General features: G+C 45.1%; 15 protein-coding genes across 15 annotated transcripts; 9 read left to right on the plus strand and 6 right to left on the minus strand.

The window, feature by feature from the left end:
* Positions 1 to 129: 129 nt before the first annotated feature.
* On the plus strand, positions 130 to 977 carry I203_106184 (uncharacterized protein; the record flags this gene model as incomplete). Its single annotated transcript, XM_019147950.1, has 2 exons — positions 130 to 263; positions 341 to 977. The coding sequence occupies 2 exons, from the start codon at positions 130 to 132 to the stop codon at positions 975 to 977; spliced, it is 771 nt and encodes a 256-aa protein (XP_019002868.1).
* A 143-nt stretch (positions 978 to 1,120) lies between these two features.
* I203_106185 (uncharacterized protein) lies at positions 1,121 to 1,522 on the minus strand (the record flags this gene model as incomplete). Its single annotated transcript, XM_019147951.1, has 2 exons — positions 1,121 to 1,190; positions 1,263 to 1,522. The coding sequence occupies 2 exons, from the start codon at positions 1,520 to 1,522 to the stop codon at positions 1,121 to 1,123; spliced, it is 330 nt and encodes a 109-aa protein (XP_019002869.1).
* Positions 1,523 to 1,850: 328 nt separating this feature from the next.
* I203_106186 (uncharacterized protein) lies at positions 1,851 to 2,497 on the plus strand (the record flags this gene model as incomplete). The annotated part of the gene is made up of 2 exons (XM_019147952.1): positions 1,851 to 1,975; positions 2,035 to 2,497. 2 exons carry the CDS (start codon positions 1,851 to 1,853, stop codon positions 2,495 to 2,497), a joined length of 588 nt encoding a protein of 195 aa, XP_019002870.1.
* A 272-nt stretch (positions 2,498 to 2,769) lies between these two features.
* On the minus strand, positions 2,770 to 3,174 carry I203_106187 (uncharacterized protein; the record flags this gene model as incomplete). Its single annotated transcript, XM_065517916.1, has 3 exons — positions 2,770 to 2,824; positions 2,900 to 2,929; positions 2,981 to 3,174. 3 exons carry the CDS (start codon positions 3,172 to 3,174, stop codon positions 2,770 to 2,772), a joined length of 279 nt encoding a protein of 92 aa, XP_065373220.1.
* Positions 3,175 to 3,769: 595 nt separating this feature from the next.
* I203_106188 (uncharacterized protein) lies at positions 3,770 to 5,093 on the plus strand (the record flags this gene model as incomplete). The annotated part of the gene is made up of 7 exons (XM_019147954.1): positions 3,770 to 3,786; positions 3,879 to 3,910; positions 3,972 to 4,146; positions 4,210 to 4,303; positions 4,376 to 4,605; positions 4,703 to 4,992; positions 5,071 to 5,093. The coding sequence occupies 7 exons, from the start codon at positions 3,770 to 3,772 to the stop codon at positions 5,091 to 5,093; spliced, it is 861 nt and encodes a 286-aa protein (XP_019002872.1).
* A 363-nt stretch (positions 5,094 to 5,456) lies between these two features.
* On the plus strand, positions 5,457 to 6,215 carry I203_106189 (uncharacterized protein; the record flags this gene model as incomplete). The annotated part of the gene is made up of 2 exons (XM_019147955.1): positions 5,457 to 5,602; positions 5,660 to 6,215. 2 exons carry the CDS (start codon positions 5,457 to 5,459, stop codon positions 6,213 to 6,215), a joined length of 702 nt encoding a protein of 233 aa, XP_019002873.1.
* A 732-nt stretch (positions 6,216 to 6,947) lies between these two features.
* On the plus strand, positions 6,948 to 7,241 carry I203_106190 (uncharacterized protein; the record flags this gene model as incomplete). The annotated part of the gene is made up of 2 exons (XM_065517917.1): positions 6,948 to 7,051; positions 7,118 to 7,241. 2 exons carry the CDS (start codon positions 6,948 to 6,950, stop codon positions 7,239 to 7,241), a joined length of 228 nt encoding a protein of 75 aa, XP_065373221.1.
* Positions 7,242 to 8,214: 973 nt separating this feature from the next.
* I203_106191 (uncharacterized protein) lies at positions 8,215 to 9,019 on the plus strand (the record flags this gene model as incomplete). Its single annotated transcript, XM_019147956.1, has 2 exons — positions 8,215 to 8,363; positions 8,434 to 9,019. The coding sequence occupies 2 exons, from the start codon at positions 8,215 to 8,217 to the stop codon at positions 9,017 to 9,019; spliced, it is 735 nt and encodes a 244-aa protein (XP_019002874.1).
* Positions 9,020 to 9,282: 263 nt separating this feature from the next.
* On the minus strand, positions 9,283 to 10,766 carry I203_106192 (uncharacterized protein; the record flags this gene model as incomplete). Its single annotated transcript, XM_019147957.1, has 6 exons — positions 9,283 to 9,611; positions 9,693 to 9,747; positions 9,802 to 10,094; positions 10,230 to 10,360; positions 10,418 to 10,437; positions 10,509 to 10,766. The coding sequence occupies 6 exons, from the start codon at positions 10,764 to 10,766 to the stop codon at positions 9,283 to 9,285; spliced, it is 1,086 nt and encodes a 361-aa protein (XP_019002875.1).
* A 431-nt stretch (positions 10,767 to 11,197) lies between these two features.
* I203_106193 (uncharacterized protein) lies at positions 11,198 to 12,134 on the plus strand (the record flags this gene model as incomplete). The annotated part of the gene is made up of 5 exons (XM_065517918.1): positions 11,198 to 11,225; positions 11,322 to 11,436; positions 11,506 to 11,779; positions 11,878 to 11,957; positions 12,029 to 12,134. 5 exons carry the CDS (start codon positions 11,198 to 11,200, stop codon positions 12,132 to 12,134), a joined length of 603 nt encoding a protein of 200 aa, XP_065373222.1.
* A 360-nt stretch (positions 12,135 to 12,494) lies between these two features.
* On the plus strand, positions 12,495 to 13,458 carry I203_106194 (uncharacterized protein; the record flags this gene model as incomplete). Its single annotated transcript, XM_019147959.1, has 2 exons — positions 12,495 to 12,619; positions 12,693 to 13,458. 2 exons carry the CDS (start codon positions 12,495 to 12,497, stop codon positions 13,456 to 13,458), a joined length of 891 nt encoding a protein of 296 aa, XP_019002877.1.
* A 618-nt stretch (positions 13,459 to 14,076) lies between these two features.
* On the minus strand, positions 14,077 to 14,542 carry I203_106195 (uncharacterized protein; the record flags this gene model as incomplete). The annotated part of the gene is made up of 2 exons (XM_065517919.1): positions 14,077 to 14,294; positions 14,446 to 14,542. 2 exons carry the CDS (start codon positions 14,540 to 14,542, stop codon positions 14,077 to 14,079), a joined length of 315 nt encoding a protein of 104 aa, XP_065373223.1.
* An 812-nt stretch (positions 14,543 to 15,354) lies between these two features.
* I203_106196 (uncharacterized protein) lies at positions 15,355 to 16,372 on the minus strand (the record flags this gene model as incomplete). Its single annotated transcript, XM_019147960.1, has 2 exons — positions 15,355 to 16,048; positions 16,125 to 16,372. 2 exons carry the CDS (start codon positions 16,370 to 16,372, stop codon positions 15,355 to 15,357), a joined length of 942 nt encoding a protein of 313 aa, XP_019002878.1.
* A 398-nt stretch (positions 16,373 to 16,770) lies between these two features.
* Positions 16,771 to 21,022, minus strand: I203_106197 (uncharacterized protein; the record flags this gene model as incomplete). The annotated part of the gene is made up of 6 exons (XM_019147961.1): positions 16,771 to 17,391; positions 17,479 to 18,177; positions 18,287 to 18,569; positions 18,673 to 18,892; positions 18,968 to 19,291; positions 19,357 to 21,022. The coding sequence occupies 6 exons, from the start codon at positions 21,020 to 21,022 to the stop codon at positions 16,771 to 16,773; spliced, it is 3,813 nt and encodes a 1,270-aa protein (XP_019002879.1).
* A 1,085-nt stretch (positions 21,023 to 22,107) lies between these two features.
* I203_106198 (uncharacterized protein) lies at positions 22,108 to 23,626 on the plus strand (the record flags this gene model as incomplete). The annotated part of the gene is made up of 11 exons (XM_019147962.1): positions 22,108 to 22,152; positions 22,218 to 22,286; positions 22,350 to 22,450; positions 22,510 to 22,586; positions 22,656 to 22,710; positions 22,764 to 22,848; positions 22,957 to 23,106; positions 23,169 to 23,226; positions 23,296 to 23,335; positions 23,401 to 23,499; positions 23,593 to 23,626. The coding sequence occupies 11 exons, from the start codon at positions 22,108 to 22,110 to the stop codon at positions 23,624 to 23,626; spliced, it is 813 nt and encodes a 270-aa protein (XP_019002880.1).
* Positions 23,627 to 23,824: the final 198 nt, after the last annotated feature.

A 23,824-nucleotide genomic window follows, 5' to 3' on the forward strand; every position in this document is an offset into this window, starting at 1 on the left:
TGCATCTTCAGAGATCAACTGCTTCGTGATGTAAGAAGATATTCATGACTTTCTTTTCTCTTTTCTCTTCTCTCTTTTCCTCATTCTTCATTCAGACCAGTAGCACTCTTTACTAATACATAAACAAGTATGATACCTCAGAAACGTAAATCCGCGAGCATCACCTACCACGTCTTCTACAACCATCCGGAAGATACTGTGGCGATCCGTTCGAACGATAACATACTATTCAAGACTAATCGAGGACGTCTCGTGAGAGCGAGGTATGTCGCTCAAGTTTCTAGGACTGACAATATTACAAGCTGACTGGACTAATATCCCCACAAAATAAACCATATAGTACCTTCTTCTCTGACATGTTCGATGTCTGTGGTTCATCCACTTTCCCTAACAACGATGACCATCCTATCGATCTTCAGTTTTCGGCTAAAGTGATCACAGCTTATCTCGATATTATCAGTGTTTCCGGATCACATCAGCTCGAAGTCGACTATTACCTACTTAAACAAGTCTACGAGCTATTTTCATTTACCATATCAACCAAAGCTTTGAATACAATACGAAAGATGCTAGTCATATCAGCAGGTTATAAAGAAGTGAATGAACGTTGGGATCTTTTCGATTTCGCTTCGGATTTCAACGATGTCAAACTCGCTCAAATAACTTTCAGTCTCCTTACTCCCTCTGCGGTATCGGAAGTTCTCCGTGGAGAACATAGAGTTCTCACAGGTATAGATCCGAAAGACGAACGAGGTAACCTCCTTATGTGGTCAAAGAGATTACGACCTTCTTGGCAGATTGCTTTGTTCCATGCTCTCATCCAAAGCGATCGAGCTGTTACCACCAGAATGTCGATGGTCAGGAATGGTCGATCGTCAAGAGATGTCGCCTGTGAATCCACGAAGGATCAAATTATCTCCATCCAAAAAGATTGGACAAAGATGGGAGATAGATTCAACCCAAGGGAATTCGAATAAATCGATATTCAACATGAAGAGAGATGTGAATTTGAGAGAAAGTGATAACTTGTAATTCCATAAACCGAGAGACCATTGTACAATATGCATGCACACAGGCGCACACAGGCATCGTCTCCGTTATCATCTCTTATCTCGGTAATTCAAAACCCACCTCTTTCCGCTTTCCCTTTTGAGATGATAGCATTCTTTAAGTACGGATCGATAGTTTGGCTATAACGTATAAACGGTCTCACGTCAGCTCAAGAAATTTGTTTTCCTATTAGAAGTACTGCAGCCACTCACTTCCATACCTTGTAGCATTGGTTACTCGTTCTACCTTGCACAGCACCTTCCCAGGTCTTACTTCCATTCTTCTTGACGTGATCGTAGAGTTGCATAAGCTCGTCTGACGTCCAGGGTCTTTTGGCCGACAGGTTGGGTGATGGTGAAGTTGAAGAATCAGATTTCTCCTCGATCTCGCATTTGGGTATGGGCGACTGTGATGGTGTTCGCGGTTTGTAGGGGGTGAAGGGTAATAGTGACTTTTTAGGTGTACGAGGCATGTTGCTGGGTGGTGAGATGAGATTGTAGCTACTGACGACTGTTGGCAAGCAGAAATAAGGAGAAGAAGATAACAGAGCTTGATGAATCATCCCAGGTGGAGTATCACAGGCGAGCATTATATCACAGACTATACTGCGTCGTCATCGTGTGTATATCTCTCTGATGACATCAAAGAGACTCGGTCAGACCTCGAAGGAGGACGGTGCGCAGGGGGAAAGGACTCCGATTGTGACCAGAGACATCAACATTGTTCAATGGCAGCAGATGATCATCACTCATTCTCTTCTTCACCTTGTATGAACATTCCAAAGAGCAACATCATCCGACATGGGGAACGACGACACTCCAATCGAGTATCATTCGTTCTACAACGATCCAAGGGATGAAGTCATCATTCGCTCTAGCGATGATATCAACTTCAGAGCTAGTAGACATAAACTCATTAGAGTCAGGTGAGTCATATCCAGCTGAATTGGATGTCTCGCTCTTCTGATGTTATGGCCTTGTTCAGTACCTTTTTCAAATACATCTTGGATATCCGACCTGTCGACCGCTCTGAAGCTATACCATTGGATTTCTCCTCAGAGGTCGTCCTCACCTTCCTCGATGCTATCAGCACTTCCACCGTCGACATTCCACCTCTGGAAAAGGAAAAAGCAAATTCGTTGCTCAACTTGTGCAACTTCCTTATGAGCGATTCGATTCATTCCTCCGTCCATCAAGCGGTTATCGCTTCGTATAAGTCGAGACCCTTTGACCTTCTCGAGATCGCTTCTTCGGTGAATGACATCAAGATGGCTAAAGACGCTCCTGAAAAGGTGAATGAATGGACGATCAGTCAACTGAAGGAATCGGAGAATGGGGAATACCCAAGCCATGTGCGCGCTCGAATGATTTCCAGAAATTCATTAAAAAATTACGACCCTCTTATCAATTGGCCATCTTACATACTTGTCATGAACAAGGAATGTTAATCCCTCAGATTGATTGCAACGAGTAACGATAATTTCCCATTTTGCGTGGCCTGATCTCGCGAGAAATTTCGACCCCTCTGCGTATGAATAGGCAGTTCAAGAGACCGTAAGATAGATAGGAGGAAGGTGAGAAGATGCAATAATATATTAATCAAGTTCTCTTTTCAGATTATGAAATCTCTTGTAGACAAACATGCGATGTATCATCATCAAATGCATCCTTATTTTCCTTCAATCTATCTTCAGGCATCTCTTCCTCTCCTTAACAATACTCATCTTCCTCTTCTAGTCTCGATAGCAGATCGGAGAAATGGTGCAAGAGTTTGTCTAACCCATATCATTAGAGTACGTCAGCTTCTTCCGTTCTCAGCACTCACATGTCATACAAAAATCAGGACTCACTGCCAAGCAAGATACGCTTGATTAGCCCTTCTACTTTCCACAGCACTCTCCCAAACTTTCTTCCCTGACGCTCCGTTCTACATGACGTGTTCGAAGAGTTGTAAGAATTCGTCGTTGGTCCAAGGTCGTCGACTCGATAATTCTCCCGAAGTTGATTTCGTCTTTTTGGGTGATTTAGCAGTATCTAAGGTGGGTTTACAATCCTCCAATGGTGAGGAGGGTTGGTCGTATGGAGCGTGAAATGACGATGTGGGTGTTCTGGGTGTTTTAGGCATATTGGAAAGTGTGTTTACGGGTTAGTATCAAGCAGGTGAAAAAGAAGATGTTGAAAAGAGGACGGAAATGACATCTGCTTCCATGGATTCCTTTCCAATATCTTTGGTCCATAGCCGATCATGGTACATTCCAACTTGGTCATTAGAGTGTGCATCAATCTCACGTCAGCGTTCAACACTTTCTCTTCTCTCCCTCTCTGTCCCTCTTGTGGTATCAATGAATTTCGACTTTTCCCAAATCTTCTCGAGGATTCTGCGCATACCTCAAGTATACATGCTGATGGCTGAGTAGGATCATGATGTAGAAAGTTGATCAGAATTTGTACATGATAGCGATAAGATTAATTTCACTTGTAGTCAAAACGTCCGCTGACTGTAAAAGGACTCTGAATAGAAGCTCGATGCCACATCACCATATTCCCGCGGGGATTTAATCCCCTGGTAGCATGCACCACGTTTTGCCACTCAACCCCCTTCTCAACCGTGATTTTCAGAGAAATGTCGAAGTGAAGACAATAAGCAATCAAAAGATCATACATTCATCGGATATCTATCATCTATACCTCATACACAAAACTCGACATATCAACTCAAAATGGCAGCAGTGAAGCCGTGAGTATCAATCATTTGCAGATCAACGGGGAATCCAGGTCAGAGGTGAATGTTGGAAGTGAATCAACTGATCATTCGTTGCTCTTTGTCAGAAATACTAATTGGGCGGAAGATGACATCGAAGGTAAGTTCAGCTGATGCATATGAAATATGGTTTATGTGAAGCTGACTCAGCGATTCGTTAGCCGACGAGCTCCCTCAACCTACCGAGACTACCGATCCCAACACCGGTATCACAACTATCATCAGCTGGAAATTAGACGAACAAGATAGGAAAGTGAAAGTGACTAGACGTATAAGGAGAAGAGTGCAGACTCAGGTGGTATCGCATTCCGTAGCTGAGAGGAAAGGATGGGCCAAGTGAGCTAGTGCTTCCTCGGTCGGTCGTGTACGAAAAGCTCAATAGCTCATATACAACCTTAGATTCGGTCTGGACAAAGGAAAACCATCTGGACCGGATAGGAAGACGACCATCATTGGAGAGAACTTGCATTTCAGAATCGCACCAGTCAGCAAGGTGAGTTCTACATCAGCTGAAACCTCTACATTGTGAATATAGCTGATAATCGCGGTACCCTCACTCGATTAGGCTGAACCCGAACAAGCCGATCCAGTAGCTTCCAAGCCAACCGCCGGTAAAGCAGTTGTCTGTAGACTTTGTCAAGGTGGACATTTCACTGCCAAGTGTCCATACAAGGAACAATTGGCTGTCATCGATAATATGAACACGGAAGGTATGGACGAAGAGGAAGATGCTGGTGGAGCAGGTGGTCTGGCTCCTAAAGGTGCTGGTGGTGCTGGTGGAAAATATGTACCTCCGTGAGTTGCACTCGAGCACACCCTACTACTCTGTCTATTGAATATCTCATGGCTATCTCAAATTCCGAGTCTGATACTGATATACTGTCCACTGCAGCGGTCAACGTGCAGGTGGTGGTGCAGGAGAATCCATGTTCAGATCCCGAGACGACTTGCCAACATTACGAATCACCTCGTTATCCGTTGATGCAGAAGAAGACGACGTCAGAGAATTGTTCGCCAAATTCGGTCACATTGCTAGAGTATCGGTTGTCAGGGATAGAGAGACTAGACAAAGTAAAGGTTTGGCGTTTGTCAGTTTCGAAAGTAAGGCGTCTGCAGAGGAAGCTATCAAGAAGATGAATGGAAGAGGTTATGATTCGTTGATCTTGAATGTCGCTTGGTCACGTAAGTGAAATCTTCGTTTGACTTTACCTAGTATGTCATATTACGGGAGGTATGATGCTAATACTCGTATCTTTGCAGAACCACGAGGAGACCGAGCATAAATGAATTTACATTCTCGTTGACGTTCTCAAAAGCGGTTGATTGACTGCACACTCATGTATATGCATATTGATACCCATGCTTACTGTACCTATATATGGATTAGTAAATCGGCACCGAAAAGAGTGACATCATCCAGCGTGACTGCGCTGTCAAATGACCTGTATATGCCCAATAGATTTATGATCTACTATAGCTTTGCACACTCGCACAGACCTGTTCCCCCCACTACTGATTGCAGCATCCCTTTTCCTATTTCTCGCTCTTCCTTCTCATTCTTCCTCCATTCTTCTTACTCATCCTCGAGGACTAATCTTTATCTCCTCAGTCTATTACCAACACAAATCAAGGTTCACATGAACAAGATGACTGGGAGTTCGTCTGAATCGATCTCACGACCAAAACCGGAGAAGAAGAGTGTTCATCCTTTTCATCGATATGGCGACATCCAATTGATTTCCAAAGATGGAATAATCCTCATGGCAGATTCCAGACGACTTTCAAATCTCAGGTAAGTCTCGCCATTATCCTTTCCGGTCAGACTAACGGTTACTGGAACCAATTGCAGCTCGCGCATGAGGGTGGAAGTCAGCAGAGCTCTTAAGAAGGAGAAGGAAGTTGACATGAGAAGATGGTCATCCCAAACAACCAGTCTTTTCCTCGATGTGATCGACGTATCAAAACCCAAAGAACCTATAGTTGATTTACCGGAATTATTCGAATTAACCAGCATTTATGCTCAATATGTATCACCTGTTGATGACGATTTCCTTGAATCACTCGCCGAACGGATGCTTGACCTAGCTCAGACCGACAACCTTCAATGGTCGCTGCTTTTATTCGCTGATGAGGTCTTACCAGAGGATCAAGGTGTACGACTGGCAAAGTTGACTCTACTGGCTATGACTAAGGAAGCATTTTTACACCCAGTGCTCTATGATTTCGATAAGAAGGAGTTCGAGAAGGTCATCTTCTGGGAAGCAGTCGGCCGTTTACATTATCCTTGGAAAGGGCAGTTACTGCGACTCACTCTTATCGTACCCTATGACCGAACAGGTGATTCGAACGAGATTAAAGTAACGACGAATTGGGAGCAAGTGGCAAACGAGTTTGATCCTGAGTGATCTGATTGTGTAATGGGTAGGTAAGTTTTTGATTAAGAGTATTTACTTCCTTGCAGGCTCTGCTGATCCTATTAAGATGCAGGATATAGCATTCGACGACTGCATCTACATCGCTTCAAATACAACCATTTCTTCTATTCTACGAATGTCTGGTGACACATTTGGGATACCTGTTGCGATCTGTATATCTCACAATGGTTTGTTAGCGTAATATCAACCCCCTTCATATCACATCCCTCATGTAAATGTTTGCGAGCGACATATGGCCCTATCAGACATACAAAGGTCTTTAGCCACTTTTCCCTCATGGTGGGATTCAATCTTCCGCGTTCTCACAATGACATCAGAAACTGGCGTTCTCATATCTGGTGATATCCTTGCCGCATCCGTCTCCACTCTGCGAGACTTACCCGGGTCAATGATAGTGGTCACTCGGTTCCGAATGAGAAGCCTCACTCTAAAGATCTCCCTTTGAAATTTCGAACCTATTTGAGGTTATCCAGGACAAGCTGGGGTCGCCATCGGTGGCGTTCAAAGGACCCCCCCTTGATGCTTGATGGATCTGAAAATCTCCCTCTTGTACAATCCCCTCGTTTTGACTATCTATATTCATCTTCCTTCTCTTCCTTCTCTCTTATGATTGCTTCTCCATAATCAGCTCCCACTGTTTTCATGCCCCTTGTCCATCTGTGCCATTCTAGATCATCACTAGAGTCAGGTGAGAGCATCACAATGCCAGATACGCCTTATCATCTCTACCGCCTTGGTAAAATCGGACTCCAATCGAAGGAAGGAACGATCTTTCGAGTCTACGTTGCATCATTGGCAGAAATCAGGTAAGTTGAAATTCCTATATACCCATATGAGCAAGTATATGAATGCTTATATGTACTCTACACCAGTACCGTTTTCCCAAGTATGATTGACATTGCCAAGACCAATCATGCGACTCGAGGAAACCCCTACCACATCCTAGAATTCCCAGCTACCTCGTACAGTACAGTATCGAGTGCTTTCTCGGTATGACGACTTCTATGAACACTCGAGCACCCAACTTGGACTTCACCAGTCTACTTTCATTACTCGACTTCTGCTGAAAGTATAAAGTCAACCGCAAAATCAAAAATCCCACCAGAGATGAAATAGTTGCGAAAGCAGGCAAAGAAGGCGCCCCAATGGCCTTTATCACTCTGGACAGGAGAGAGGAAAGATGTAGGTATAGCAAGATTAGCATTGGGTCAAATGGATATTCAGAAGGCTCTTCGTCCGGGGTTGCCCAGGAAGTTGGATCCTTCTCAATGGGATAACTTCCTTTTCTAGGATGTGGTGACCAATCACCTTCTATGTATGTGGCAACTTACGATTTCACACCTGACCATCCAATCTCCGGGCAATGAGCTACCTCATGAATATGGTTATGAAGGGAAGATTAACAGTGGTTTGAAAGGCTTCAAGATCTGGATGGATTGGAAAAGAGTTGCGGACGCGGGTAATCCTAAGCCTATGTAGACATGGGTACGCGAAAATTGATTCAGATGTGATAGACAATAGCTGATGGGACGAATCACGGTTTTCAGGTCCTCTGATGTTCTTACTCTTCACGATCAATTCTCAATACAGAATGGTCTCATTGTCGATATTGGCCCCTGTGATCTTCAGACGAACCGGATCTTTCTTTCCGTTGTGTTTTTACTTGGTTTTGGTTTATTCGACGAAGAGATACTCATCTCTTTTATTCCTATGTATGTGATTTTCAAACTACACAAGTCTGGACGCCGTGGCTAAGGACAGCAGGTTGTATCTCTTTGGTGTGATGTCATGCATCATCAACGCTTGGACCACCCACCTACACCCAAAGGACCTTTGTCTCACTCACCATCGCCTCACACCGTATCAGTCATTCTCATTACTTTCCTTCTTCCTTCTTCTTCTTCTCCTCCTTGTCTACAATCGTCTTTCAGGTTCTCAAAAGGTCTTACAGCCCTTCATTGAGTTCACCATGACAAGCACAGCTTCACAAACACCTTCCAAAAAGCCGACCGGGAAAGAAGATGAAGTCCACTGGTTCCACTGTCATGGTGATGTATCGCTTCGTACCACCAATAAAATTATTTTCAAGTTCTACTCCTATCGTCTCGAATGTGTGAGGTAAGTAAGGTACTCCTCCAATTAATAATTATAATCTGCCACAAACTTATATCTGCTCGTCATACTGTAGCACTGTGTTCAAGGACATGTTCGAGATCGGCGGTCAAAACACATCAACGGGTAACAAACGCAAATCACCTCCCGACGCTGATGTTATCGATGTTGGGTTCAATTCGAAAGTCTTGGGAATCTTTCTCGACATGATCAACGTTCCCACTCCGGCTCCTCCAGCCACCAACTTCTCGTCTTCTTTGGCTCTATACGAGTTCTGCGAAAAATTCGACATCCATCCCCGTCTCAGAGATATAATCAAGAATCGACTTCTTCAATGTGCCCGCTACAATTTTGCTTGGGATCTTCTGATATGGTCAGCGGGAAGGGATAATATCGAGATGGCACGAAAAGCATTAGAGAGGATGACAAGTCAGGTATTCTTATGCCCTCAGATGTACGATGAAAATCTATTTCGAGTCATCATTCCATTTTGGGTGGCAATGTCAAAACTACCGAGGGATTGGCAATACGATCTACTTCGACTCACTCTTCTCTCGCCTCCGACAATGTGGGTTTACGGCTCCCATTCGGATCATAAAGCCCTCATGGAGGTAACTGAAGATTGGGTCGATGTCGCTTCCAAATTCGATCCTTCAAATTGACGCATGTTGATGTGAGTCGAAGCTAGTATTTTCTTTGTTGATTTAGACAATAATATCTGCTTACATGCTCAATAGTGTGATAGTCATTGCACAGTGACGTTTCATATACAATCGCTCCGAGGTCATTAGTAGAGTTGAACATACCTAGTGAACGTGAAATTCTTCGATTCAAGGACGATAAATTGAAATCATTATGTTTTCCATTTTCGCATGTATACCTTCAATGAATGACAAGAGAAGTACAGTCAATTGTGTCGGCATCTTTATTGCCCTGTCTTTCGGGCTTTTGCTAGTTTGATCACTTCTTCCTCTTTTTTCTCTTTCCATCCTCTGTATTTCCACATACTTAAATCACCAGGATACTTATCGACGACCCCGTCTACCTGCCCCTCATGAGCCAAGATGACCATGACTTTATCCTCCTTGCTCATTCTAGTCAGTTGACCAATCGTATAAGTCGCTAGCTCTGGGTCTAAGGTGAGTTGTGGTTTACCATCTATGACTGGTATGGGTGACCGCAAGTCTTCTTCCTTGGTTGGCACAGGTAGATACAGGGATTGATGGTGAGATGCGTCTCCTCCCAACAGCATATCTAATCACATGTTATTCCGAATTCGTCAACAACGTACCAATAAGTTCATATATGCGAAAGTATGTGGGAAAGATTGCTTACAAGTGTCAGGTTGCGCAGTGACTCTACACAGAGCCATTATATGACCGGGACAGTGCTGTGTCAATTATTTAGCTTCCAACACTTCAGATGAGAGTCAAAGAGTACTCACACCAGGTGCATCAAGGAACCATAAACTACCATCACCGAACCAATCTACACCTCTATCGAAGCATCCAACTTTTTCCCACTTTCTCTGAATCCCAGATGTTGAAGTAGGAGGCAGACTACCTACTTCGCTAGTCCATAATCCAGTCGTATCTTTATCTGGTAATTCTACGAAATGGTATTTTTTGAGCCAAGACGCAGGCCAAGCGGAATTGACATCTTTTGGAAACCCAGGTTGCATCGATTCTAAAGATCCAGGACCGAGCAAGATGAATGGTGCGGGCGAAGGTAGTGTATCTAGATCACCACTGTGGATATTGTCATTATGCTATACACCATCATATAGGGATAAAACCTACTAATCTGTATACCATACCACCATCAGCACAGGTACGCAACATAGATTTGTTCTTAGGATGTATATTCACTCACGATCGAAATGCTGATGACTGAATACCACTAGCTTCAGCTTTCGAAAATCGAATCCATGTTCTTTCAGTCGAGATACGGGACCCGGGCCTGGGTGAGGTATGAATTCTTTCAAGGGGCCATCCACGATCGGTCTGAAGGGTTTGGGTTATCAGGCTGTCGTCGAGCTTGTATACACATGGTTCACTTACTTTGGGGCATTTTGAGGGTCCTGGGGGTTGAGCAGGATAATCAGCTCCCGCAGTATAGCTTTAAGGTCATAGATTGGTAGATTCTACTCACCTCCCTTAGACCCATATCCCAAAGAATAGCTTGATCGCCCTTTTCAATCAAGAAACTCCAACACGGCGAGTCCTCTCTCTCATCTCCCTTTGCAAACGCTGAAAACTCCTTAACTGGTGCAGTCAACGTTGAAGTGGGTATGACGGAGACTTTCACTATATCTTCTTTCGAATCGGAGATGGGAAGGGATGTCCATGGATATCGATCAAGTGGGACTGGTCTCAGACGCTGATCATCTTGGGTGAAGGTATCGCTCATGGTAAGTGCTTTATTATCACTGGTTGTGACCGAGCAAAGTGAAGGATCCGAAAGGAGATATGATGCTAAATCGACGTCTACACTGTCTCATGGAGAACAACGTCATTGGTATATTCCAGGTTGACGAAGTGACGTAAAGCAATCACGTATAGCCGGCGAATGGCAGGCCCATTCTGGAGCATGTCGGTGGTATTCGCAAAGGAATTGACTGTTAGGTCTTGCCAAACAGGATTGTAGGACGGAAGGAAAGACGAGGGAGTTGCAACAACATGTCTGGCTCCCTCAATGGGTGTCACTAGGAGCTCTCCGTTTCAGACCATCGAGGGTGGTCGGAGATGTCCGTCCAGATAACAAAGAGGGGTCAAAATACAAAAGGTGAAGTGAAGCATCAAAAGGCGCTATCACGCTGTTGGTCTTACCGTACAATAAGCATGGGCGATAAACTCACCCGTTCAAGACGTGAAACTCCTCGATGCTTCTGACATCCGATACCACTACTGTACGGATTGTCACTTACAAGGAGCAGAATGTCAAATTCGATCTGAACGACATCAGCCATCGCAGAATCAACGGTCAAGGTCCATAGATATTATGGAGACGGCGATATAGAGATCAAATCTAACAATGGCGTAATATTGAGAGCTGATTCCTGGCGACTGGCCAAGGCGAGGTGTGTGCTCTACGTTGTCTACATTTTCTGGTACACATCTGTTGATCGGCTAATCAAACCGTTCTTCAGCAAAGTTTTGGCGGATATGCTGGAAATCTCTTCGCCGGTAGCCTCAGAAACCGTTGTACCTTCCAAACGGAGACTCGACAACTCATCAACACCCATAAACATCGACTACACCTCAAAAGTCATCAGTCACTTCCTCGACCTCCCGAATCAAGCCAATCCCGCTCCTTCACCTTTTACCTACGAGGATACCAAGTTGCTCAATGAGCTTTGTGATCAGTTCAATGTTGATCATCATTTCAAAGAGATGGTCAAAGATCGTCTGGAAGGAGTATTGGTGAGCACAAATGCTTATGGGCGCCCCAGGCAGGACAAACAGTAGGACTTGCTCATATTTGCTGGAGGAAAGAATGATAACTATCTGGCACGGAAAAGTTGCCGACTATGACGGCGAGGATTTTCAGCTGGAAAGTTGGTTCCTACGGACTTGTTCTTGTCCAGAAGGAGACGATGGTGTGAGCTTCATAGGGAAGATGAGATCTCTCCCGGACCATTGGCAGGCTGACATATGGCGAAGAGCGTTCAGTAATCCAACATTCGACATCGAGTCTCGAAGATTCACATCGGAAGTCACAGAAGCTTGGGATCGCTCAGCAAGGGAGTTCGATCCGGATCATGAGAGTCCCTATTGATTCTGGACATATGGTACGTCAAGAGATTGCCGAAAGACTCATCACTATGTACATCCTAATGACGACGCTTCACATGCTTAGTAGTTCGCTGTTTCACATACGTACTCATCTATGTATGAAGTCTCCAACCCAACCTTGTATTCTGACGCATAGATATATTATCTATATACAGTGTGCACAAACACACTAATACATAGACAAGTCGGACACGCGGTTCCGGCGCCTTATGCTAACACGACGCCGATACGACCTGTCTAATGCGAAAGTCATCCCCTAATGATTTGAGCATTTGACACTCACTAACATACCCTTCATATAAAGAGATTATTGACATCATTCTCGGTGTACAACTACTACGCCATGGCCCCTGCCGAACATGTCGAAATCCACCCATTCCACCGCGCTGAGAACGGACCGTTAGTAAACCTTGTCTCGGTCGATGGGAGTTCCTTCTCGGTAAACCATGAGACTTTAGCTAAATCAAGGTAAGAATCTCTTATTTACGAGGGTCTGAGATATTCTCCCATGATCTGTCTGACTTGAGTCTGATCGGAATAGCTCCGTGTTCAAGGATATGCTTGAACTTCCTAGTCCGCAGCAAGACCGTACTGAGTCGCTCCACCCAACTCAGTCAGTTCCTATCGAAGAAGTCGATAGATGGGATCTCGAACATTTCGTCAACATATTGAAAGTGTCTCAACCGCATACACCCAACACCAATCTCAGAGAAACAATGACGCTTTTCCTCTTATGCAAAAAGTACGATATCACGGCAGCCAAAACATCGAAAATCCGAGAATACCTTCTCACGCTCGGCAAGAAACAACCATGGGAATTCCTGCAAGTGGCCTCCCATGCAAATGAGCAAGAGCTGTGCGAGATTGCTCTGGGTTATCTAACATGGAATCAATTCTTACTGGGTGATCAAGGCGACAAAACTTCTTTCTGGGGAAGAATCGAAAGTTTATCGCCCGAATGGAGGACATACGTATTGGAAAATACCCTCGGTGATCCCAAAGACCACTCTCTGAGTTTCGATTCTGATTTACCGGGCTTTGATCGAAAACTTAGAGACAGGTATTGGCAGAAGATTATGGATTCAAGATTGAGCAAGATTTTGGTAGAGGAAAGGATTTGGAGGGCATGGTGGTCTTTCCTCAAATGGGGTGCACTTAGCGCTCCGTTACTCATCTCGGCGATGTTTTTTCGCGCTAACATGAAGCGTGCCTTCCGTGCGATGATTCAGGGGTGGAGAAAGTATGGTTTCGGTACTATGATGACTTATATGGCAATCCGGTGGTACCTTAGGGCATCTAAATCCTAATTTGTATTCCAACTCATACTCCAACAATCACGTTTCCTGTACCTACGTCTATATCATCCCTTTGGTAGTATTTCACTACTTGAATAGATAATATAATGTGGTACTTGCCTTACTACGGGAGTTCACTTTGCAGAGGAGCAGACTGTACGACAAACATGACATGAAACACCAAATTTAGGACATGTCATTCTCTGATACAGGGCGATTTTGGGAAATACGGGATGGGCACAGCAGAGAAAACTGGTGGTATGAAGAGTGGCTGATGGTGCGCACTACATCGAAACCCATGCATCGCATATACAGTTACTACCATGTCCTCTGAGTCCTGCTCATATCCCTTCTGAGCTGTGGCGGATTGATGACTCCAGGAGTGTGAAGAATAAATGGGGAATTTAAGGTATATCTAAAGCTGTTATAGGTTTCTGTCAGCCGGGAAGAGACTTTGTTGACAAGGGTTGGAATATATGATGGACGAACGACTTACCTATGTTCATGGTTCGAAGCAATAAACGATTTGTCTCCCAACCCCACGAATGAATGGTCCATCTACATTGCTGAACTATCCACATCAGGATCGAATTGTCCATTTTGCCAGGATTCCAGATGCTCGGAATCGACTTAAGCAGGCACAGGATCTGATGGCGCTAACAAGAGCATTTCGCATTGCCAACCAGCAGGTAACATCTTCATTCTCACCCAAAATGGTCGAACACTGGTAGATTGCTCTTGATACGTTTCGTTGGATTGTACGTTGTTCACTTTCGTAAATTCCCTGCATCCCATCTTTTCTAAAGCTTTCTTAGCTAATTTTAGATCATTTTGCTCTGATGCGTGGACTAATATATCCCAAAGATCGTCTGGTCCTGCCTTGTCGATTCTTTCTCTAATTAGATTGACCATCTTTACTCTACACTCGAATTTCTCCAGAAACTTTGAAAAACTTAAAGTAGTTTGGAGGGATATTGCTTGAAGGATAGATACACATACGTTGACAAGGTTGAGGAAAATGACGACTACTTGAAAACAGGCTTCCGTATCGGTTTCGGATCATGATCTCGGATGATGCCATCCTTGTTATTCTCATTTTGAATTGGTACAGGGCTGTGGGATTTCGAGAATGCCAGCAAATTCAGGACTAAAATATGGTCAAGCAGTACAGTATTCATCATCAATCAGGTCAACCGATGTGGGAAGACGAATAGATTCGCAGATTATCTAGCTTTAGCACGTCTTCAATCATCGGGCGCATATAACATACCCTCTTCTGCTCGAAGGGTGATTTCACCATTGGGGCGATAGAGATTTTTCTTGATCTCCTCGAATTGGGTTGAGGTCGAGGAGGTAGCATCAATTGCTGAGCTTCTGCAGCCAGGATGATCCTTTTTGTTTTGAGGATGCAGAAGCTCCACCGACTGGGAAGGAACCCTTCATATGGCTGGTCCAGATCGTAGCAAGTTTAACGGCATACAAAGGTTCATTAGGAATAAAAAGAATAATCGAGGATCGGAAGGAGGAAGAAAGAACTGTATTGCACTCATAGAGTTTATCTATATATTTTTTTGACTTGGCAATCCACGAGAAAGGAATAAAGGTCTATACGAGATGAATCCCCTTTTCCAGCCTGACTACTGACTACTAAGATCTGCGCTCGGACCCACTTTCAGCGTCTATTCTTGCCACCTGTATATACATGTATTAATAGATAGCATGAATTGTACTTAATTAACACCGGAGGATTCTACTGTACAGCTACTGGCCAAGCGTATCTATCGTTCACCATGAATCTCCATATTTTGCACATTGTTGGGATAGTATACGTTTTCCTTGCCTCCCAGCCTCATCGAGACTGATGCTACTATGATATGTCCTTTCTTCTACTGAACCCAACGAATCTAATTAGCTTTGAGGGTTGAAGCCTTTCACCATCTCATCCCAAGAAGCCATTACCATCTCGAATGTTCCTGATTTCGCTGGACCGGTGTCGTAGCTGGGTACGCCTTGAGTTTTGCCTTTTGGACTATTTTTGGAGATTTTCTTGGTTTTGGAGGCGGTGTTAGAGTTCTCAGCTGGTCTAAAAGTGGGTTGAGGAAAAGCTGTGGAAATTAAGGCAATCTGCCAAGATGGTGAAAGGAGATGAAACCTATCCCAGAATGGTTTATATTTCAAGGTGGTGTCGTCACTCGATCGACCATTGAGCACTGGCGGGCTCGGGTACACTTTGGTGAATCCTTCTGGCCCCATATAGCTCAAAGCCTTCCTTCCCATGGATAAAAAATCCTTCTTACTTGCCCAGACGAGAAGATCCCAAGGATCGTTGGCCCCCGCGAGCAGTAATCCGCGTGAGACTTGAGCTACAATGTTTTTCGTGACGATGAACTTGTCGCATAAACCTGATAAAGCGGTCATTTGAGCGAAAGATAATCCGTTGGATAAGGAAGGGATCGATACGTTGATCAGGTTAAGAAACGTTTCCAGTATGAAAGATGTCACTTGTTTATCGATAGGTTGGTCTTGGTTTACCCATCTTGAGGCTTTGGGATATCCGAATGATATCGGTTGAGGAATATCGAACATATCCTTGAATACGGTACTTTGGTATGAGCTGATGTCAGCTCATCCTGTCTAGTTATGAAAGTCTGAGTAAGAGGCGGAGGAATAGTACACACCTCGCTTTAGCAAGTCTCCAGCTATCTGCTCCGAACAGAGTCCCGTCGTCCGCTCGGAGTATTACATTACCATCCGAATGATATGGGTGCCATCTGGGTGATTCCTGAAGATCAGAAGGTGGACGTGAATCAAGGGGAACAGGCGGGGCGGTGTTAGCTTTGTGAGTCTTCTCTGGTCTGTCGGAGTTTGGATGATCCATCGGTTTTCTCTTCGTAGAGATGGCATTGGAGGGAGGATTCACCGACATTGAGCTGAATGGATAGGTCTGCGAGATGAAGATTGAGATGACAAAAAGAAGTAGAGCGATACAATGGATCCATCGAGAAGACTGATTCAGCATCTCAGGATCTTATAGGTACAGTATCCCCGATCCGTGCGTTGTCGATGGCATACTGATTACTGATGGGGATGGCGGCGAACAAAGCTTTGAATTCACACTTCATCTCCCGCCCATCGCGTGGTACTGTATGCACAGTACGAGGAATGAACCGGAACTGATCAATCACCGGTTGATGGTTTTTACCCTCATACCATGTCATCAAAATACATTACTGTGATCATATATGATAGGTAGATGGGTAATTAATTTACATACAATCATAACCCACAAATCAATGCCACAAATATCTACTGTACTAAACTAAGTTATAACAAATTATCTCCATTGGGAGCTTCCCCTCTTACAGGCGATGGATCTACCCAACTCTCAGTCCTCATCCTCTGTTCTTGTAAAAGAGGTCGTCTACTCTTGATCGTTATATCGACATTGTCATCATCGTTATTATCGCTCTCGCTCAGAGAAGGTTTGATGGAAGAGGGCTCTTCCTTCTTCCTTGGGAACAGGATCTGTTCCTCAGGTATTCCCTCTTGCTCTAGCTCTTGCTGCCGTGTTCTAGGCCAACTCCCCTGCCTTGACGTCGCAGATGTTGGTGTAGGTCTCTCGACCAATATGGGTTTCTGACTTGATGGTGTTCCACCCAGTGTCCAATCTTCTTCGTCCTCTTCCTCAGCATCTATATTGATATTTTTGGTTCTATCGTTGATTATATCAACAGCTTTTGAAGTTGTATCTCTCGAAAGTACAACCTCCTCGTCACCCATATGCGGAGATGAGATCGGTTGTCGATGAGAGCTAATCGGTACATTCTCAATCTCTTCATCGTCCAAACTCGGTTCATCAGGTTCCGAGACCGATTCCAAACCAGCATCGGAATCTACGTCCCATGAGGGCGGTTCATCCTGAACAGTGAAGATCTTCTGGGGAAGCTATAAGAGGAAGTACAATCATCAGTATCGATCATAACCCTCCAAGACGGTGGCATGTGCGAGATGTAATCTGATTCCTCAACTCACCTTACTAGCCCTGTCCACAAAGTCCTCCCAATCACTCTCGTTCCTTACCAAGAAACCTAACAACATACTAGGATCCAGCCCACTAAGCGGCATCTTCTTGACTTTCTCACAATGGAAGGTCCGTAGGGCTTGCTCAGGATACGCATTGACCCACCACTGTGTCTCCGGATCAACAGGGAACTCATCGAGCGGGTGTTGGCTAGGTACCTGATCTTGTGGTGGTAGAGAGACAGGTACCTCGGATGGTCCATCATTATTCTGGGATTGAGGATGGGTAGATTTCGGTCTAGGGGGTGTAGTACCTTTCGCTGACAATCTCTTAGCTTGCTTCGAAGTTCGCTTGGCCTTTCGTACCCTGGCCGAAGGTGATGAAGAGACATCACTATCGCTGGATTCGTCGCCGCTTGATATATCATCAACATTCACCACATCAAGCTTGTACTTCACTTCTTCGGTGGTAGGTATACCTTCTAAGGGATCTACAACAACCGGTTCCTCTTCTTCGGGTTTGCTCAGATTGGTTATTGAAGTTGATGTGGATATGGAAGTAGGGGCAGGGGCGATTTCCAGGGGGATAGCCGGACGAGTGAAGTGCGGATCAAGGTAGAAGAGCGAGTTGGCTTGGGAACCGACAAAGTAGTACGAAGAGGAAGGTCGACCGCCTGCGATACCAACTGATTGAGGGAATGTGAAGAGCGTCTGAATTGTTGGAAGGTTTGATCAGCGACGGTCTGCGAGCAATCGACTCGGCACCGATGGGTGAATGATAGGCGAGGCTTAAATGAAGAGGGAACGGATCTTCACTCACCTTGATGCTCTCATAGTAGATCGGGTTCACGCCATCCAACCCTAGTCGTATACCAACCAGAATAAGAACAGCTTTATCACCCCAGACATTCGCACTTTTCGCTGTGGACGCAGACGATCTTCTCTGTGTTGGCGTATCTGTGACAGAAGTAGTATTACTGGACGAGATATCCCATCCGGTGGAGGGCAAATTCGAAGCTTGATAGACTTCAGATTTGTATATTATACTATCTGTTGCGGTTGATACCGCTAGTCCACAAGGTGCGAAGGAGTTTGTGAGAGTTCTATCAGGAGAAAAAGCAGCATTAGCATCCATACGTACTGACGAAATGTTAAGTATGTATAGCAGCCTCTCATTCGCAACATATTCAATGATCGATGACTCACTTTAGGGCTCCAGCGGCAGTGCTAGGTCCAAACCATTCCCCAACTTCCTTGCCCAGTTCTTTACCTATCAGGGCCATCCTATGTACGCTGAACGGACAAAGAGGAGATGGATCATCGAGGAACCACGATAAGATCTTCACATATTCTGCGTACTGCGATAGGTCCTTCAAGTCAGACGAGGTGGTGGGTGGCAAAGAAGGTTTCGGTGGCAATCTCCATTCTGTAAAACAACGCAGTATATTCCAAGTCAGCTTCGGTATCGGGATCATCAATTGCCCGTAAGCTGACAACTCACCTCGACCCAGATGAAGATGTATGAGCGCATTGGCCAACATACTCTGTCCAGTCCTAAGCATACATCCCCATCCTGCGTCACTTGTTAGACCGCCCTCCGATCGACTCCAACTCCATCCTGTCCCCGATGGTCTAGTAGAGAGACCGCCAGCTGTGCTGGAAGCTAGGCCGGATGTACTGGGTTCCGCCGATAGATCAGCAGGAGGACCGAAAGCTGAGTAATAAGCTTCAGGGGAAGGTATAAGTAAGTTGTTGGGTAGGGATAGGATTGGAGCATATTGTGATCGATAAGTACACCACACAACGGATTTGAAATCATCATAAACTAAGATAAAACAAAAGACAGTCAGCTAGATTGGCCGTATGAACTACGTTGACTGGGTAGCTTACACTGATCAGGCCACCTCAAGACTTCCTTCTCTTTCTTATCCTTCTTTGCTTTACCTGGACTATCCGTAGCACTCGGTCCCCCTTCTTTACTTGGTGATCCGCTAGTCATGGAAGCTGGTAAAGCCAAAGATAGTGTCGAAGCTGTAAACAAATTCGAAAACCCTTTCGATTGTGGGGGAGTCGAAGATATGTTTCCTGTACTATTGTACGGTTGATCTTTCTGCTTTCTCGACCAAGCTGATGGTCGCAATGCTCCAGAATCATTCTTGGAAGGTGGAGAAGGTTTGTTGACAGAATCATCTGATCCTCTCCGTTCTTCTATTCCTGCGGCGGTATCATGTAATTCAGGCAAGTTAACAGAATTAGGTGATCGGCTTGGAGTCGAAGGCCGCCAGCCAGAATGTCCTACACCCATCACCCAGATTGTATCTTGACATTTATCGGGCTGAGCCTCTGTATCCAGTAGATGCCTCACACCATCGACTGCTCTTTGTCTAGCAGCGTTGAGGAAGCTCGCTGCTGCCGAAGGAGGCTTTCGGAGGGGTGAGGGAGGTAATGGAGGTGGAGAGTCGATAGGAGACGGCGAAGACGATCCTTCTTGAATTGTCGGATTTGACGCCGACGGTAGAAGATGTGAGAACCAGGTTGACATTCTTGAAGGGAAATTCTCAGGACTTCTTGATGAAGGTGGCTGCGCTGAGCTTGTTGAGGCAAGGCCAGGTTGAGGTAATGAGTTTCTTGATAACCCCGGCACAGATGCACTGAGATTGGATCCTTGTCTTGAAGGTATAGGCACACCAATATCGTTAGGTGGAGTGAGCTCATGAGGGGAAGACCCGGACCTGATAGATCTGCCTCTCCAAGAGGAAGCTGTGGAATCTTGCGAAGCACGACGAGAGTGCGATTGCTTCTCTCTCGCTGCTCTTGATCTAGATTGATTGGACACCGGGCAAGTAAGTGTAGGGAAGTGATTGGCATTTCTGGAGGAATGAGTGGTACCGGTGGTATGTTGGGAATCACCCGAATGAACGGAAGAGTAAGAAGTCTGTCTACTGGCCGGTATGGGATTCAAAGAAGATGGAGTGGTAGATAGCTGTTGATGATGATGGTCGTATTCAGGTGATTTCTCTTTCTCTTTATCCTTATCCCTTGCAAATAACCTAGAGGTTTTCTTGACTAGACCACGACCTTTAGTTTTCTTCTCTTTCCTCTCAACCTCCAGTGTCTCTTGCGACTCTCTAAACGATCTCGTATCGCTCCCCATCGTCTGAGTAGTCTCCGAGCTCGCTCTTCTTCCTGCACCATTTATACCATGATAAGATGACGGAGGCGGTATACCTTCCAACGTCCAATCCTCTTCTATATCTCCCGTACTTACCGTCTGATGGTTCCTCTCTCGCTCTTTACCCTTACGCAAACTTTTCATGAGTTTGTTTCCGCCATTGTGATGATGCGACGACCGGCTCTTCGATGGGACTTGACGATCTGATAGAGGAGGTGCAGGTAGAGATGATCTTTGTGGACTTGGATTCATAGGATAGATGGGAGGGTTGGGATAAGTGGAAGATGATGCTTGTGGGTGAACTGAACTTGCGCTTAGAGGGGTACGGACCAGTGGAGGAGGCGACGTAGATTCTTCATGATCGAAGGAGGAATGCGGTACCATCACGATGAGTTGGGCTGTTATACAATGAAACTGACAATCAGCATCATGCTAACAACTGCTAACACTAGGTTGATGAGAGATATCGCCACTGCAAGATCATCTTGCATAGACTGACAATTGCCAGGAAGCTCACCTAGGACCTAATCCATGAGATACTGAATCGGTGATGTCTGACAGATTCCCCCTTTATCTGATCTATGCAGTTGAATGATGTTTGTGCTATAGGGGTTCAAGGTAATATAACGCGTTGGAAAGGGTCCCCTAAGGTTGTCCTGCAATAACACTTTCTACTCTAGCCGGTCACGGCTCGCTCTGCAGCAATGAGGGTGTTGGTGTCGTTATGATGAGAAAGTGATTGATTTTTTGATCTGCGCTTACGTCGTTACGATGCTGATGATATGTAAAAGGTGCTCAACGTCATCAATGGTGCGGTGGCTGCTATCGTGAGCAACAGCCAACAACGTCAGTGCACATACGACAGAACTTAACCCACACCCGACACGCAGCACAACCATGGTAACCGGCGGAACTCGCCGACGATGTGATGCGGAGACCCCGTATCAACCGGAAAGTCATGGTTCAGCCCCGTCACAGCGTCGTTGATCAACGTCGATACCACCAATACAATAGCAAAAGATGCATCAATCTCACCCACCCCGTTCGCTCTCATAGGACTCAAAAGATGACCTCCGGGGAGGGAGTGTGAAGCAAGCTCAGCGAAGCAAAAGAGTACCGACCGGCAGACAATTCGAATTCTCCTACACAACACGACGCTTTCAGGACGTAAGTGGGCAGCCTCGACCTACTTTGTCATCGCTTCCCATCTCACAATTGCCGGATAGGTTTTCCTGTGACCTTTGCTTCACATAAACCAAGCGTCTTAAACCATTCAGTATACTTCGTACTCCTCGATCTTGCTATCCACGTTTACAAGCATACTATAACTTGCATACCACCACTTCTGCCTTGAAATAAGTGAGTCACAAATGCACACCTTCTCTTGGTAACATGACGTAGATGTCATCAGACATACTAGCTGACAAATCAGGGCTTTGCTCAGACTGATTACCATCACTCGGTTGAGGATGGCAGGCTCTCAGACCATTGAAGATCAGAAATACCCAGGCAAAGTGAATACGCTTCGCCTGCATACTCCGACATTACATTTCAGCTGACTGATATTACCTTTTCATAGGCTGGTATAAGCTGGCCAATCCAGGAGAGAACGTCAGATCCAATAGCAAAATTTTTCGAGCCTGGATCGGTGAGTTTCTATGTTCCGTTCACTTCTCGGAAGACAGTAAGCTGACATCTGGCATGAATCTAGAAACTCACTTGGCATTGGAATTGGAGCAAACACTGGAAGGGGCCTTTGGTGCCCGAGACCTCACCAGATCTAGAGATAGATGTTGAATTTTTGTCTATGGTGTAAGCTGGTCAATCATAGCGAAGATGGTGTTCTTGCTAATCTATATACGATTGTACAGGTGGTCGCCAGATCTGGTCAATGATGGTAATTCATTGCAACCGGGGTGGAAATTCCTGTTGGGGTTCAATGAGCCTGGTGAGTGGCATCAAGATGACTTGCAACTATCGTATCGATGGAAAGTTTGGCTTATACACCTCCGTAAAGATCATTATGACCCCGCAGTTGCACGCAAAATCAGTCCTCGAGATGCCCTCCCTGCGTCAGTCTTCTTGTCACCAGTGAAAGATTTCTGTAGCTGATACAAAGTTGTAGGTGGATCGAGATGTCAAAATGGATCACTGAACCAGATCAGAAACTAGTCTCACCAGCAGTAGCGGGAAGTGTGGATTGGTTGAAGGTGAGTCGATTTCGCCCTCTTCCTCATCAAACAATCAATGCATCAATGAGACTTTATATATGAACGTATATGTATTTGGGTGCTAACGTTCTTCACGATCTGTTTAAGGAATTCTTTTCCCTCATACCTCCTCTTACCAAACCTTCTTACCTTGCGGTACACGTATATACCACTACTTTCGACTCTTTCGTCAAGACAATAGAAAACTACTGGAATACCTTCCAATTACCTATCATCGTGACTGAATTTGCTATGCAAGTAAGCTGATCTGCTGCTTTTGAGATCGTTTGGTATGCTTGCCGGTAGCTAACGTGAAGTAGAGTTTTGACCCTAATGTACCTGGGCCTCAGAGCCAACAGCAAGTGCACGATTTCATGGGTAAGCGAACTATATTATATTAGTACAAGTCATAATAGAACTGATATCGACCTCGCTTTCGATATTTAGGTCAAACCACGAAATGGCTAGACGAGACACCATATATCTTGTAAGTATCCGATCCTTTTGACCTACCAAACTCTTCAAGACTCTCTTGCTGAAAGTTCCTTGCAGCAAATATTCGTGGTTCCTCGCTTGTCGAGATTCATTCCATCTCCACGGTGTACATGAGTACAATAGACTCATGGATAGTAACGCGGAACTGACACCTCTGTGAGTTGCCGCCAGAAGATCCCAATCTGGTTGATTGTAGCACTCATGTGCCTCTGGCATATATTCAATACATATTCGCTGACAAACCTTTAGTGGAAGGCAATATGTCAACGGTGGACACGATTGATATTGCGCACTGATCGGGCTTCGGTCGACTCATCTCTCCTTTCTCAAATAACGACTCAGGACGATATCCATACTTGTGTATATGACATATGAATTTTTTGACTTTACTATCGATGTTGCGCTGATCCTGCCGTGCCAGATCGCTATCACTGCGTCGTAACAATCCCTTTCATAACAATATACGAGGTACACCTTTCAA

The sequence above is a fragment of the Kwoniella mangroviensis genome, assembly GCF_000507465.2.
Source record: "Kwoniella mangroviensis CBS 8507 chromosome 1 map unlocalized Ctg02, whole genome shotgun sequence".
NCBI lineage: Eukaryota > Fungi > Basidiomycota > Tremellomycetes > Tremellales > Cryptococcaceae > Kwoniella > Kwoniella mangrovensis.